General features: G+C 41.2%; 1 protein-coding gene across 1 annotated transcript; it reads right to left on the bottom strand.

The window, feature by feature from the left end:
• Window positions 1–12,311: 12,311 nt before the first annotated feature.
• Window positions 12,312–17,549, bottom strand: LOC105968196 (uncharacterized). Its single transcript, XM_012992821.2, has one exon. It carries the CDS (start codon window positions 17,547–17,549, stop codon window positions 12,312–12,314), a length of 5,238 nt encoding a protein of 1,745 aa, XP_012848275.2.

The raw sequence follows: 17,549 nt of genomic DNA, 5'->3' as shown, positions 1-17,549 counted from the left end.
ATCGATCAATTTTTGGGTCTTGATTTTTACTAAGTTAGGGGTTCAATTTGGGGATATCTTGGAAGGGGAACTGGTGGGAGAAGAAGAAATGACAATATTGACGGAGGAGAAACGACGCGTTATAGGCAGTGGCAATTTTGTAATTTACAGAGTTGGCCAAATGGCGTTAGAGTCAAAATTGACAAAAATTGAAGAAAAGGGCTGTATTGGGAAATTGTACAAGTACAAGGGGGTAAATCGATAAAATTGAGAGTACGAGGGGGTAAAGTGACTCTCAGGCAGAGTACGAGGGGGTAAAGTGGAATTTACCCTATTTCTTATCCACCAAGTATCCTCAAATATAAATAGGGAGTTATTCTCAACTTTTCTCTTCTATGCTCTCTCTCTCTTACATATCACAATCGATTATCTTTGAATAAAAACTGACTTGATCGTCGAAGCTTCTACGGCGGGAAACCTTTCACGGCGTTGCAGGTACCTCTCCGGCGGAATCTCCGGCCAGCTGTCACCCAAAATATATTCGAAGGGGAATTTGTATCACCTTTTTAGAAGGGACGAAATGGGACTTATCAGATACTAAAAGTTTAAGTTTGGGGGGAAAAATAGAAAAAAATTGAAAAAATTGGACTGATGATAGAAATCTTATGTCTAGTTCACTTCATATCCAAAAAATCGAAGAAAACTGGAAACCGGAAGTTTTGAGTTAATAATAAAAAAAAAATTCTTCCAAAACATCTTTTAGTGAAAATTAACAGAATTAAAAAAACCCGTTCAAAATTCCGCCGGATTCGAGGGATTAGGAAAAGAATGAATTTTTTGATTGTTTTTAAAACAAAAATTGGAACCCATTTTTAACTTTCGAAAAAAAGAATAAAAAATTTACGAAAAACTATTTGCGATCCGTTCCGTCCGATATCAACCTCCAATTAAGCACCAATATATACATTTTTATAAGAAACTTGGATTTGCACAACTTATTAAAATCTACCAAGGTCAAAGTCATGTTGTTGTACTTATGGTTCAATTTTTTAATTAAAATAAAGACAATGGCCATAGCCATATAAGTTGTAGGGAGTTCTCCTAGGACTAGGAAATATTATATATATATATATATATATGAAATTAATAAGGGGTTAGCACTTGCATGCATAAAAAAATAAAATAATTAAGAGGGGGTGAAGCTAAAATCCAATGGTAATGAGTGTAGATTGGATGATGATATTAATTATGCAGTGAAATTGGGACAGAGTGTCTGTTTTAAGTCAATTTGATTCCAATTCCAAACCGCTACCAAACAAACCCTTACCCACACAGTATACTAATTAAATTTATTCTCAGCTTTTTCAATTTTGATCCGCCGCACAATACGTGACTTTTTCTAACCTCGATTACCATCTTCTCCTCCTTCCTTCTCTCTCTTATTTATTATTTCTTTTTCATTTTAGTTACTTAAATATATTTATGCATTTCATTAAATTAAATATATATATATATATATATATATATATATATATATATAATAATATCAGCTAATCAGAGAAAGAGGTTTCTCAGATGACCAATTTTGACTTTGTCTTGTCATGAAAATTGAATTGAATCAATCTTCTCAACCTAAATAGTTCTAACTTCCCTTTTACAAAAAAATGATATGATGCTACACCTTTTGCAGCAAGCTAAGTATTTAACTTAATTTTTATCTTAATTTTCTATTTTCAAAAAGTATTTGGACAATCAGAGATTTATAATTTAATTACTTCGATCTTAATTTTAAATTTAATACATAATTGTAATTTAGTTTTAAAAAAAAATAATGCAATAACAACGACTACTAATAAAAGTAAGATTTAGGAGTTTAATAAAATTTCATAATCAGAAAAAAGTTGGACTGGTTTCCAACAAATGTGGATGAGCCGTCTCCTACATGTAAATAAATTCCACCTTCAGAATTTATTTACGAATCAGCCAATTTTATTTTATTTTTATTTTTCTCGACGGTGGGTCGCCGGAGCACCTATCAACTAACTATCCACCTTCGAATAAGCTGATTTTCCACTTTCGATCAGCTGATTTTGAACTTTCAATTTTTTTATTTACAGTGGCGGGTCGTTGGAGCATTGATGATCAATTGCTTCGGACCTCCAATCAACCGACTTCCATGTACCGATCAAGTGATTTTCCACTTCCGATCAGTTCACTTTCGACTTCCGATCAGCCGACTCCGACTAGTTGACACGACAATTAGTCGCCGGAGCTTTGTTAATTGATTTCCGATTAGCTGACTTGATTTAGTTAGCTGAATTTTTTCGGGCAACAACGATCTAGTTGACTAGCTGCCCACCAGATGTCAGCATTTGACGATTGGTCAATGAAAATTCGATTAGTTGACTTGATTTATAATAACTGAAAAACGCATAAATATTTATTATGTGAAAAAGTTTTGTTTTTGTTAAAGTGATAGTCCTACCGACGTATTCTTTTTATCGGGAAATTAGATGGATGCTATACCTGGTTATTTACACTATAGAGAGATTTGAATCGTAGATCTACACGTAATCGCATATTGCCATGTGTATTTGTGTTCAGTTGGTTGAAATTTAATCAAATCTTCGATTCGAATCCACCCAGTATAAAATAACCAGGTGCAACATCTAACAGTCTAACTTACTCTCTTTGCCTACCTGTATATCTCATTTTCCTTTTTTTCTGCTGAACTTTTTTTTTTTCTTTTTTTTCCTTTTGATAAGCATTCTTGTACAGACAAGATAAAAGACAGCGCGCTGGAATGTGAAGAAAAGGGGGTCAAAATTAAAACACAATTCTATGTATATAATAAATAGTAGTTCAATTATTCAATATATATATATATATATATATATATATATATATATATATATATATATATATATATATATATAATAATAAGGAGAGACAAATCAAAGGCCCATCGAATCCTGATTGATCCTAAAAAGTTTAGCAGAGTTACACTGTGGTTTCAAATTTAATTGACAAGTCATATAGAATCTAAACTTACCCCTTCTGGAAATATGAGGTTACATTACAGTATCAATCCAAATACTGATTTTATATTTTTTTTAAGCAATACCCAAATATGCAAACTGTGTCTGATTTCTTCATAAAGTCATATATTATTTACTCCTCACATTCCATAAGATTTTGTAATCATAAAATTCTCAATAAATTAATGGTGAAAATACATAAAACCTATCCAACATTACAGTAAATTAAATGTTGTGAATAAATTAATATATTGTACAAGATTAAATTGAGTATATATAATTTTGCTAAATTAATAATGACAGATTGAATATAAATCAAGAACTCAGCTCTTATATACACAATGATCTGTCAATTTCTTGATATCGGAAGCAAAAGCCAGTACTATTCTTGAAATACCCAAAATACCCACAGTTTACCTCTTGTAGCTACAACCATAACAGCAAACGTGGGAGGAAAAACGTGGGTATTTTGGGCAAAATCTACCCCAAAAAAAAAACTCAAAAAATAAGGAAATTAAATAAATAAATAAATACTAATTAATTGTGGAGAGCATCTGGGCAGCTGGGTATTCTCCTCTTGCTGTCAACAAATGTGCCATTTGTGGTGCTATTCAGATCAGAGATTCTGCTGTAGAAATAATCTTTGAATACTTCTGTTTGATTATTATTATTAATCTTGCCGGCCGGTGGAGAATATTCCGTTGCTGTTTGCCCCTCAGATTCTTCCACCGCCGCCGACAACGTCGTACGTTGTGGAAACTTCCGAATGGCCACCACTACAGCCTTGTGTTGACCGGAAATCAAAATATGAACAAGTAAGACGATGATCAGAACCAGGGGCGGAGATGGTGTGTTCAACGGTCTTTTTCCGCCGGAAAATGACATCGCCGGCGAACCCGCATAAACACGGTTGGTATTACTTTTGGGTCTCTCTGAGTTTGGTTTTTGTAAGAGCCTCCCTACTTGGAGATATAGTACTACTGTGTTCTCTCTTTCTCACACACACGCACACACACACACACTCAGAGAGAGAGAGAGAGAGAGAGAGAGGGTTTTGTTTTGTGTTAAGCATAGATGAGAGAGAAATAGGAGAGAGAAAGGAGCCTCTGATGGGAACATATATCAAACTAGCAGTGTTTGTCGTAAGAGATCGGTGACTGGTTATTAATTAAGTTAGTAGTAATTCAGAAAATGGATTTTTTATTTTTTTATTTTATTTTTTTATTTAGTTACGTAGGTTTTGTTTTGATCTAACGACAAAATTATGGTAGAGTAGAATTCAGTGGCTTTGTAATAATTCTCACTTTTTTAAGGTGTTTTTTTTTTTTCTTCTTGAAATGCACAAGTAAATGAGTCTATTTGCCAGATACGTTTGACTAATAGGTTTGACTAGATTTTTTATTTTTGTAAGGTACGATTTCTCTCTCTAGTCTCTAATTATTAGGTGGACAAATAATTTATGATAACAAAATAATTTCATGAAAATTACGAGATTTAATATAATATTTTATGACGTAAGGGGAGGAGTTGACGAGTTGGCTCTAGCTCTAAGCCTCTAACAGATGAGTACAAACAATTCCTCGTTACATGTTTGTAATGCCAATTATTATGTGAATATTTTAAATATAATATAGTTATGATTTTAATGATTAATATGATAACGTCATCCATATAATCATTGCACTTTCAAGTTGTAAATGAATCTAGTAAGTTGCTCATGATTGTAATTATGATTAAGAAATCTTTGCATTATTATTGAGTTCTAAATAACGAAAAGTATTTTTATTTTATTTTTGTTAAATGCATAATAAGGAATATATACATATATGGATATGAATGTGAGAATGTGTGAGATGTATAGCGAATACCTGCAATTGTAGTAGTTATATACTATAGCAATATACGCTTGACCAATAAGTGTAATATTTGCTTTAACGACAACTTTTAAGAGAGTTATGACTGAATATAAATAATTTAGACTGATGAATGGTTTAATCGAAGAATTTGGACTGGAAATAAAGCAACTTAGAGAGTTAGGACTGAAAATAAAAATTTAAACTGATGAACGATTTAATTGAACAATTTGGTCTGAAAATAAATTTCTTAGATGAACATAACATCTTTTCCAACGATGTTGTGGCGGAGTTTAGGCGGTCGGTGATCGGGGACTGGTAGAAAGTGGCCGAAGAGTGGAAAAAAATGTCATTTTTTTTCCAGTGGATATGTTTTGAGGACGGGTGAGTTATAGGAAAACGATATATTTTCAGTCTAAAGACTTCATGTCTAAACTTTCTAACTAAACTGTTCGAATAACTTTTAGTAAAATGCGAAAATCTAATATTATTTTTCTGATTTAAAAGGGTATTAATGCCGAAAAGAGTTTAGCAAATTGCACCTATATTATTGAGGATTAATCGACGTATCCAAATTAAGAATGAGATTGATATTTGTAGAAACGTTTACGACTTCGATCCTAATAGGTCGGCTTACCGGGAATCTCGCAAAGATGTTAAGTAATATTTTTTGTTGTTTAACGGATACATATATTCTAACATACAATTTTATAACTTAATTATGCACTAATTATTATTTTTCTTGTACCATGATTTCATACTTAGGATTTTAACAACTAGTTTGTCTCTGTTTCTGATCTTGTATTTCTTTAAAGCCAGTATTATAACTTTATTATTATTTAAAATATTTTCTACGCATTTTAAGTATTTAATTTAATTTTAATTTGAAATAAAATCATGAAACTTTGTCACTGCCAAATGTCACAGACATGCCCATTACGAAATTTATTACGACAATGATGCTTCTGAAAAAAATTAATGCCCTCCCGAAACAATAATTATTAACCGAAGAACCAATTAAGTTGTTGGAATTCTTTTTTTATTCTTTTTTTTTCAATTTGCATTCAGATTATATATCTACCTGGAAAATTAGAAAAATAATTAGCCAATCAATTTCTATATTATATACTCACGGGTTAAACATAGGACCAGCCAATCAATTTTGCTTAGTTATCAGACATTTAATTATTATGTTTTACAATTTCGTACTAATAAGGCTTCGTTTGATTGATGAGATTAGTCATTATTAACTAAATAGTTTAACTTTGTTTGATATTTGGTATTCTCAATAATTTTCGGGTTGATCCACAAATATTATGTTATCATAACTTATGTTACTTTTTAAGGAGTTTTTTTGTTGAACTTTTCAGAATCAGATAAAATAATTAGGTTTTCATTAAATTATTTAATTTTATCGATTTAATGTTAGGGTAAGTCACGGGCATCCCTTGATGTATGATCAAATTGCAAAAATAATCATCATATTTGGGTAATTACAACCACTAAATCAACTATGAATCTTCTTAGACCATCATAATGTAGAAGGTTCTTAATTGACGTGTAAGAAAATTCATAGTTATAGGGGTGGTTGTAGTATAATTACTCAAATATGTAGAGTTTTTTTTTCGTAATTTAACTTTATCTCAAAGTGTGCTCGTAATTTACAGTTAATGTTATAACCACCTAGTAATTAAGAAATTAAGGAATAAAGAAACATGCATGGTCATTTTAATTGACCCTTCAAAACTCACGTGCCAGCATATAGGAAGAATCAAGAACACCTTCATCAGAGTTTGAACTACGAACATCATTAAAAAAAAGTGAAAAAAAAATAATTTAAACACAAAAACCAAGAAGAAAGATTGTCGGATTTTATTTCCAAAAAGGGCCTATATTTTTTTTTAATTTTAATTTTAATTTTAAATATTTACTTTTCTACCCTTTCTTGAAAAGTAGAGACTCATCTGATCTTCTGGCAACATCAATAAAGTTGAGAACCTTTTTCCCTTAAGTTTGTACCTTGGATTTGTTCCTCTCTTGGTGTCTTTTATTGAGGTTTTTTTGACATTTTCTTACACCACATTAAATTTAGAAAATGTCTTTTACCAAATAAATCTATTTTACCCTTTTGCTCTTAGCCTTATTCCCCTAATAATAATTAATTAATTAATTTTGCCATTTTCTTGTTGCTCTCATTAGTTTCTCTCTCATAACATCTCCATCATATTTATAATGCTGCAACAAACTCTTAACTTGATTTGGTGATAAGACAAATGAGTGCTGCTTAATTTTTTCTGACTTCAAATTCTCCATTTGGACAAAATTAAAGCATTTGCAGAAATAGGGTATGAGATATATACTTTATTGAGATTCATTGTAAAGAACACAAGATCTGTATGTATGAATAATCAATTTTTTTCAGAGACTGTTTTATCCTTTGTTATGTTTCAATCCAAGTGTAGATTATTTTAAAGTGACATTTCATTAACTGACTTTTCAGAAGCTTACTAAAACAAATTTGAAACGGAAAACCAATTAAGTATTCAAAATTTGTAGTGCAAAAGTATAATTAATACTTCGTATTAAATATCATGTATTGAACGAGCGCCTCCGAAAAATGTTTAGGAGTACTCACAGGAAATAATTCAAAGCAAGTATATACTCCCACACTGTAAATAAATATATAATAGCATATATTAAAAGTTCAGAACCCTTTTATTTCCAAATTATATAGAACTAATTAATAACCAAGTGGATATACTTTAGGGGAAACCCTCTCGTTTCGAAAATATTTTGATATACCCCATCGGCAACCTTGAAGTACCTATAATGCCCTTTTAAAATCAGTTTTAAACCCTAGCCTTTCAAAATATTTTTTTTGTTTTGATTTTACAATGGCTTAATTCCACTTTGCACCCTTGAAATATACCATTTTGGCACTTTGCACCCTCGAAATAAATTAATAGCACTTTGCACCCTCGAAATACAATAAATCATGCATAATGCACCCCAAATGATTTTTTAAAGCTAAAAAATATAAATTTAATATTTGTAGTGATATTTTTTTAGGATGCCAAATGTCAAATATTTTTTTTATTCATCAATCATTTTGGAACTATAAAGTTCAAAAATAAAAATACATTCCATCAACATATTTAAAAATTATATTGTTTTATCAAAATAAAATATTTTACGAAAAAAAAATCATTCAGCTATTACGTTATCAAGTTATCTGAAAATTATTTTTTCTTCCAAATATTTTCACCTAATATTTTACAAACAGTGACATAAAAGATCCACAATCGAATAATTTAGTGATAAAAGATTATTTTTTTTATTTTTCTTTTGTAAGATAATGTAGTTTTTTTTAAATAATCCGGTGTAATTTTTATTTTTTCGCACTTTGTCCGCTCGAAATTAGGTTTGAGGTTCAAGAAAACAACAATTTTTTTTTATTTTGTACCCCAAAAAGAAAAACACCAATGAAAAATAAAATTGCCTTTATTATTCAATTGAGGGTGCATTGTGAATGATTTATTGTGTTTTGAGGGTGCAAAATGCTATTATTATTTTTCGAGGGTGCAAAGTGCCAAAATGGTATATTTCAAGGGTGCAAAGTGGAATTAAGCCATTTTACAATTGCAGCTTAATGAAAGTCATTGATCATCTCCTTAAAGGTGTCAAAAATTTAGTTGAGGTTACATCTGCTTCAAGTTACAATGACTGTATACATTACTGCACATTACTATATATTACTATACATTACTAGTTACATATAGTAACATATAGTTACATATGCATATATTTGTGTATTTTCGATTTGTATTTTATTGGTTGTGAGGTGATATGTAATAAAAATATTGAAAATTGTGAATTTTTGTTGGGTTTTATTAATTTCTTTTGTATGAGCCAGTATTCGCGTGTATACAATTGATCGACTAAAAATATGGGGTAAACAAAAAGAACATAACTACGAATTAATATAGTTTACTACAGTTACATGTAGTTACATTAGTTATTTTCCGTACAGTAAACATATTAATTTGACATGGCACCCCCAACATTTCTTAAATTCTTATAATTTCATATATTATTTACAAATTTTCGTCTATAGTACCATTAACGGTCCCACAGAAAACAAATATAGTGCATATCAATTCGCTTGACATGGAATCTTGGCGCCAGTAATTATTTTATGGGTGTGAATATAAGTACCGTACTGATCCCGTCGAAAACAGCTGCGCTGGTGACTTGGCTTCCGGTGATCTGAAAAAGAGAAAGCCGGACTGATGCCGGAGTTAGCACTCCGACGATCAAGTCAGTGTTGGTTTTTACTGCTATGTTTTCTTGGGATTTTATGTGTGTATGTTGCGTGTGTTAAAAGAAAAGAGAAACTCCCTTTATATACACCTCGACTCAGAGCTCGAGGTCCCGGGAATTCCGCGCTGATTACGGGTGACAGCTGTCCTTCTCCGAATAGCCCGGGCGGCCGGGGTCATGATAACTCCTCCAGTAGGTTTACTGACTCCGTTCGGTACTAGCTGTTGAGCCGCACTTGGTCATTCCGCCATAAATGTTGCTGTCAGAGCATTAAATGCGCCGTCCAGCATTTATAACCCTCCCGAACTGTCGAGACTCCTCGGGAGGAAAATCAGGCCCTGTGTAGATGGGCTTTATGCTACTGGGCCGGCCGACCCCTTGGATCGTTAATACTGGTGGGCCCAACCCCTTGGTGGGCTTCGATAACTGGGCTCTTGATCCTGGGCCGGGAAAGACTAACTCTGAACCGGATCAACTAGTCCCCCACTCCGGGTTCTATTTCCGGATTTAGGGCCCGGAGTTCACTCGGTTTTACTTTCATTAATTCGGGCGACGTTCAATCAGCCGTGTCTTTCGAGTTGGCCGCCTAGTCTTCTGCACCCTCCACACACAATCCTAGGTCCCTACAGCCTATGCGGGGCTCTTCGTTTTCCGTGCGCCATTACTGCCGGCGGCTCTTCGACTTTATACCCTCCCTACTTTATTTTCGAAAACCGTCCTTTGTTCATCCATTCTGATATCCACACCTCTCTTCTACTCTCCCTCTTAATACCTTCCTTTCTGCTAATCGAGTGACTCTGCCAGGTACACCCTTATTCCTTTTTCCTTTGTTTATACTGCGTTCGCCCCTCCTTTGACTGGTTCAATCATGGTTTCTCAAAACACCTCCACTTCTTCTTCTTCTTCTTCGGAGAGGACGGGTTCCGCCGTCCCCTCCCCGGTCCCTCGGCGCGGTCGTCGGCGACCGGGTCCCCGTAAAACTGTAGTTCCTTCTTCCTCTAGGGCGGGGAAGAAGAAAGTAGCGGAGAAACCTACCCACTCCTTGGTCGATAAATTCGACCTCGAGGCTCTTTATGTTACCCAGGGGATGGATCCCTCGTTTCACCTTGTGGTGCCCTCCCGTGACCAACTCCCCTCTAACCCTCCTCCGGGGTATCTCACTTGGTACCTCGACCAATTCAAAGCCGGTCTTTCGTTCCCTCTACACCCCTTTTTTGTCGAAGTCAGTCGCATCTATAAAGTTCCCCTTCACTTGTTTCACCCCAACGCCATAAAATTCATGTCCTGCTTTTACATTGTCTGTGTGGGCACAGGTGTCAACCCTCGTCCCGAGCTTTTCTTTTCCTTATTTACCCACAATCGGTCGCCCTCAGGCTATTTCCATCTCTCAACCCGAGTCGGCCGTCTTTTCGCCGGTCTGGTCACAAAGATCGATTCGTGGCAACGACGATTCTTTTTTGCCCGTCCTCCCTCTCCGTGGCCCTTCAACCCTTCTCCTCCCGCTAAGTCCCCCAAGCGTGCTGCCTTGGATGTGAATTTCGACGAGGAGACAGCCCGTCTCCTTGCTCGTGTTCGTCCTCGAGCTTGGAATGTGGAGAAAATCGTTAGTACCACTCCCCTTTTTTCCCGTGCCGGTCTGTGGCGCACCCCTTCTTTCGACCGCCGGCCCTGGGGTATATACCAATTTTGCCTCCTCGCCCCTTATTCATTTTACTTGTGCAATGTTTTTCCCCGTTTCCTTTTGTATTTTTGTTTGAAGCTTTTATTAATGTTTCTATTTTGCCAGCCGAGATGATGCTTGACATGCTGATGGAAATGGCAGAGGCTGAGAAGAAGAATGCCAGCGGCTCGTTGGTACAGCCTCAGGAGGCCGGTATTTCTGTTGCTCCCGAGGCATCTTCCCGTGGAGCTGAGTTTCCGTCGCATAGTTCCAACTCCCCTTCTCGCGCCGCACCGCCCTCTTCTAACTTACGGCTGACTGCCCCCGACGTTGTGATCGAACTCTTGGACAGTGAGGTCGAGGCACGCGACCCGGTGGCCTCTCTGGGCGGCGACCCCGGATTTGAAGAGGCTCAAGGAGAGTCGGCGGGAGCCAGCTCGAAACGTCCCCAGCCGAGTGACTCCACCCCGCCGCCCAAGAGAGCCCGCCTCGACTTGCCCTCCCTCTTCTCTGCCGACGATTCTGAAGCGTCCGTGGACTTTGCTCTTCGCCAGCTAGCCAAGGTCCAGGCCGCCGGGGATTCATCCTTTTTGAGCAATCTGCCCCACTCAACCCGCCGCGCAAAGTTGGCTCTTTGCCTAGCTCAGGTGTGTAGTTACCTTCCTCTTACCTATTACTTATCTCATCGATGGTATTAAGAACTTATTTATTTATTGTTTTTTTTTTTTTTTTTTTTTTTTTTGAGATCGTGTCTTTCTATGACCCGGAGCTCGAGCTCTCGGGCATTCTATCGTGAGCTCGAGCTCGATTTCGTTCCGAGGAACATACTTGGAAAAATTTCAGTTTTTCCTTAGCGTTCCTCGGGACCGTGTCTTTCTATGACCCGGAGCTCGAGCTCGCGGGCATTCTATCGTGAGCTCGAGCTCGATTTCGTTCCGAGGAACATACTTGGAAAATTTTCAGTTTTTCCTTAGCGTTCCTCGGAACCGTGTCTTTCTATGACCCGGAGCTCGAGCTCTCGGGCATTCTATCGTGAGCTCGAGCTCGATTTCGTTCCGAGGAACATACTTGGAAAAATTTCAGTTTTTCCTTAGCGTTCCTCGGGACCGTGTCTTTCTATGACCCGGAGCTCGAGCTCGCGGGCATTCTATCGTGAGCTCGAGCTCGATTTCGTTCCGAGGAACATACTTGGAAAAATTTCAGTTTTTCCTTAGCGTTCCTCGGGACCGTGTCTTTCTATGACCCGGAGCTCGAGCTCGCGGGCATTCTATCGTGAACTCGAGCTCGATTTCAGAAAATCCCCCCCCCCCCTTTTTTTTTCGCGTTTCCTTACTTTCATAAGTTCTTCAAAAAAGGAAGAGTAGTTCTCATTCATCTAGGGGGAACATATCAAAAATATATATATATATATATATAAAAAAAAGGAAACATCGAAATGGCCAGTGGAAGACATGCGCTTCTTTAGGCAAAATACTTCTTCAAATGCCCTACGTTCCATGGTCGAGGTAGCTTATCCCCCTCGGCTGTAGCTAGCTCGTACGCACCTCCTTTTAATATCTTCTTAACAACGTATGGTCCCTCCCAATTAGGTTCCATCTTCCCGGTTGCTTTCAGGGCGTCCGCCTGCTTAAGCACCAGGTCACCGACCTGGAAATGTCTTCTCCTTACCTTTCTGTCATAGACGTTTTTCATTCTCGCCTTACTCGCCTCCATCCTGATCGCAGCTTGCTCTCTTAACTCCTCTGCTAGGTCCAAGTCCGTTCTCAGCTGTTCTTCATTGTTTACTTCGTTGAAGTTACTAACTCGCCTCGAAGGTATTCCGACTTCTAGCGGTATTACTGCCTCTGAGCCATGCACGAGGGAGAATGGGGTTTCCCCCGTTGCCTCCTTGGGGGACGTCCGGTATGCCCAGAGGACCGAGTGCAACTCCTCCACCCAGTTGCCCTTCGCTCGTTCCAACCGCTTTTTGATCCCTTCGATTATGACTCGGTTCACTACCTCAACTTGACCATTTGCTTGCGGGTGCGCTACTGCCGCATACCTCTGTTTTATGCCCAAACCCTTACACCACTTGGTGATCCGTGCTGAATTAAACTGTGTGCCGTTGTCCGAGACGAGGTTCCTCGGTAGCCCATATCTGCAGCATATGTTCTGCCATATGAATTTCATTATTTCCGTATCTGTGATTCTCGCCACTGCCTCTGCTTCGACCCATTTAGAGAAATAGTCTACAGCGACCACCAGAAACTTCCTTTGGCCTGTCGCGAGAGGCAGAGGACCTACTATGTCGATTCCCCACTGGGCGAACGGGCAAGGGGCGTCCATGATTGTCATCTCCTCCCCGGGCTGGTGTATGCGGGGGCCGTACCGTTGGCACTTGTCGCAGCTCTTCACAAATTGCGCTGCATCCTTTCTCATAGTGGGCCAAAAATAACCGGCTCTAAGTAGACGCATCGTGAGCGCTCGCCCGCCGGCGTGGTCTGCGCAGCAACCGTCGTGGACCTCCCTGATCGCATTTGCTCCTTCCGCTTCGCTGAGGCATCTTAGGTGGGGCCTAGTGAATCCCCGCTTATATAGTATCCCTTTATCCAGGCAAAAATTTCTCGCTTTCGTTTCCAATTTGTTCTGCTCCTTCCGGCCTGATAGCCTTTCTCCTCGCAGGTATCGTATGATATTCTGGTGCCAGTCTGGTGCTAGGCTTGTTGTCGCGATCTCCAGTTGCTCTCTTGGCTGCCCTTCAAGGATCGTTATTTGTCTTGAAGAGCAGTCCGCGGACATACTTCCCACCCTTGCTAGGAAATCCGCTTTTTCATTTTCCTCCCTCGGGATTTGCCTAAGCGCTACCTTGTGAAAGCCCTCAGCTAGCTTTCTCGCCTTGCTGCAATATTCCTCCATTCGCCCATCCTTCGTTTCGAATATCCCGTTGAACTGCTGGACGACCAACTGCGAATCAGAGAATATCTCCAAAACTCTGGCCCCCGCGTTGGCTGCCAACTGCAAAGCGTGCAGCAGGGCCTCGTATTCAGCCTCGTTGTTTGACGCTCGGAAAGTTAACCGGATCGCGTATTCATATTTATCATCCGTGGGGCTGACCAGCAGTACCCCCGCTCCGCTCCCCGATTGGGTGGCGGATCCGTCGATGAAAACTCTCCATTCCCCGTTCTCTTCCTCTTGCGCTATCCCCTGCAAAAAGTCTGCTAACACCTGCCCTTTGATAGCGACCTGCGCCTCATACTCGATGTCGAACTGGCCTAGCTCCACTGCCCACTTCACCATTCGACCGGATACATCCATCTTTCCTAACGTTCCTTTCAGGGGGAGGTTAGTTCGCACTGTTACCCCGTGCGACAAAAAGTAGGGCCTCAGTTTCCGTGCTGTGATTACGAGGGCCAATCCTGCTTTCTCGATCTCGGGGTAATTCTTTTCGGCTCCTCTGAGCATTCGGCTTACGTAATAAACAGGGTGCTGAGCCCCTTTCCTCTCGCTCAGCAGCACCGTGCTCACGGCTTGGTGACCCACCGCCAAGTACACATACAGTCTTTCCTCGACCTCAGGCTTCACTAATAGAGGTAGACGGGTGAGAGACTCCTTCAGCTGCTCGAACGCACGGTCGGCCTCTTCGTCCCATTGGAAGCGGTGACCCTTGCGCAGGATTCTGAAGAACGGGTAGCTGGTATCCGCCGCTCGCGAGATGAAACGACTTAGTGCCGCGATCCTGCCAGCCAATATTTGCACTTCTTTTACGCCTTTTGGGGGTAACATTTCTATTATCGCCCGTACCTTCTCCGGGTTGGGCTCTACTCCTTGCTTAGTCACCACGTACCCTAGGAACTTTCCGGTCTCCACACCAAACGCGCATTTGGCAGGGTTGAGCTTCATCCCGTATTTCCGTAACGTCGCGAACGTCTCCTGTAGGTCGCCGATATGTTCACCGGCCTCCTTACTTTTGACCAACATGTCGTCTACGTACACTTCCATATTCCGCCCTAACTGGGTCCGGAACATACTATCCACCATTTTTTGGTACGTTGCTCCTGCGTTCTTTAAACCGAACGGCATTGCTACGTAGCAATACGTTCCCGTGGAAGTTACAAAGCTGACCCTTGGCTGATCCTCCTCGGCGAGGCGGATCTGGTGGTATCCCTGCGAGGCGTCCATCATGCTGAGCATTTCGCATCCGGCCGTTGAATCCACGAGTTGATCGATTCTTGGCAATGGGTAGTGATCCTTCGGGCAAGCTTGATTCAAGTCGCGGAAGTCTATACACATTCTCCACTTTCCTTCCGCCTTCTTTACTAGCACTGCGTTTGACAACCAGGTCGGGAACTGGATTTCCTTGATATGACCCGCTTCTAACAACTTCTTTACTTCCTCACTAATGATCTTATCCTTCTCAGCCCCAAAGTGCCTCCTCTTCTGCTTCACAGGGCGGGCGCCAGGCCTTAGGTTTAGCTTGTGGACAGCTACCGAGGGATCTATCCCGACCAGGTCGGCGGGAGACCAGGCAAACACGTCCTGATGGTCTTTTAGACATGCTATCAGCGCCTCGGCCATTTTGCTATCCATCCTGGTCCCTATTTTAGTGACCCTCCCAGGGTCATTCTCGCTGAGATGGACCACTCGCAATTCTTCCATGGGCTGGATGTGACCCTCCCTCTCGTCGTCTACCTCCGTGCGGGCCCTCTTTTCCCTTGCTCTATCTATGCCATCTTTTTCTTGCTTTTCCGAGCGTTCCCCCCATCCGATGGGATTAATGCGCCGCTGCCCCCGTAGCGCCTGATTATAGCATCGTCTGGACGTCTCCTGGTCGCCGCGGACCTCTCCCACCCGATCTAGCACTGGGAATTTCATTTTCATGTGAAAGGTGGAGACGACGGCTTCAAATGAGTTCATCGAAGGTCGTCCCATTATCATGTTGTACGTCGACGGTGCATCTATGATCAGAAATCTGACGGCCCTTGTGGCTCGCAAGGGCTCCGTTCCCAGGGACACAGGCAGTGTCACCTCGCCCATGGGTTGCACTACCTCCCCGGCGAAGCCGATGAGAGCCGTGTCTACCCTCCTGACTTCGAAATTCAACCTCATCTGTTTAAAACATTCGTAGTAGATAATGTCCGCCGAGCTGCCTGTGTCCACCAATATTCTGGCCACATCATAGTTGGCTATCAGGGCCGTGATGACTAACGCATCGTTGTGCGGCTGTTGTATGCCGGTTTCGTCTTGCACCCCAAATGTGATCGGCGGGGCTATAGATACCCGATACATCATGGCGAGCTCTCCCCTTAGCTCCTGCAACTCTCGCAGGTGCGCCCGACGAGACCTGTTTGAGTCTCCTCCGATAGGGCCTCCAAAGATCGTGTGAATGTAACTATTAGGTGGGCGGGCCTCTGTAGCTCCGCTGGCGTGAGTCGGGGGTCGGTTCGAGCTATCTCCCTTCTTGGCCTGCCTTATCCCGTTAGGGTTACCGCCTACGAACTCTGAAAGATTCTTAGCTCTGATCAGTCTTTCGATCTCATCCCTTAAGTGCTGGCATTCGTCGGTCGAATGGCCGTGCTCATTGTGGAACTTACAATAGGGCCCGGCATTGGCGGGTTTCCTCGGGACCTCCGCATAAGTTCGGGACCACTTCAGCTTGGGGTGGTTGGCGATGGCGACTAATATCTCCGAAGGGGCCGACGAGAGGGGCGCATAATTCTCGAAACGAGGTCCTCCCCTCCTGTCCGGGCCAAGCTCTCGCCGGTAAGTCGGTTCCGGCTTCCTTATCTCCTCGCGGGTCCTTTCCTTCCGCTTTTCCGCTGGTAAGATGCCCTCTATGGCTCTACTTCTTCGAGCCTCCTCCGCATTTATGTACTTCTCTGCTCTCCTGAGCAAGTCGTTGAAAGAGACAGGGGCCTTTTTTGAGAGAGAATCAAAGAATTCGCCCATGCGTAACCCCTGGGCCAATGCATTGATGAGCACCTCCTCACTGGTGGCCGGGACCTCTAAAGTCGCCGTATTAAACCTCTGCACATAGCTTCTCAGAGGCTCGTTCTCCTTTTGCCGTACTGCGAATAGGGTAAGGGTGCTCCTCTTTTGTTTTTTCGAGCTGGCAAAGTGGTTTAGGAACACCTCGCTAAATTGTGTGAAGCTGTGGACCGAGCACCGAGGGAGCTGACTGAACCATCTCTGTGCTGGCCCTGCCAACGTGGTTGCGAACACACGGCACTTCACGCCATCTGTCAGTCGATGAAGGGAGGCAGAGGTGATGAATCTCGACAAATGTTCCCAGGGGTCCGTAGTTCCTGTGTACTCGTAAGTGACATGTTTGAACGTGGCAGGAAGTTCACCATGCTGTAGCTTCTCGATAAATGGTGTTCCCGCCATTCCTTCTTCTTCCTCGAGAGGGGAAGCCTCCGTCTCCTCCAAACATGGTCCTTTCACGCCCCCGCCCGATGCCTTTCTTTTGGCAGCGGGATCCTCTATCCCTGCTTGGGGCGACCGACCCCTGGCCGCAGCGGCGATCAGGGCCTGCAGGTTTTCTAGGGTGAGCGTTATGGTGGAACTCTCACATCTGGTAGGGGTTCCACCAGCTGACGGGCTTGGCTCCTCTCTTCGAGGATCTGAGGGAGGTTCAGCCCCGAGGACCTGCAGCGGGGGTGGAGTTGACTCTTCGTTCAATTGCTCTGATAGGTTTCGGATTACATCTACGGGCGTAGCCAT

This window comes from Erythranthe guttata, chromosome 12, assembly GCF_056151865.1.
Source record: "Erythranthe guttata isolate IM_541 chromosome 12, IM_541, whole genome shotgun sequence".
NCBI lineage: Eukaryota > Viridiplantae > Streptophyta > Magnoliopsida > Lamiales > Phrymaceae > Erythranthe > Erythranthe guttata.
This window is presented reverse-complemented; position numbering and strand designations above follow the sequence as displayed.

What these genes read in the sequence shown, in the direction of transcription:
- LOC105968196 (XM_012992821.2), bottom strand. Translation starts at nt 17,549, where the DNA reads ATGGCTACGCCCGTAGATGTAATCCGAAACCTATCAGAGCAATTGAAC.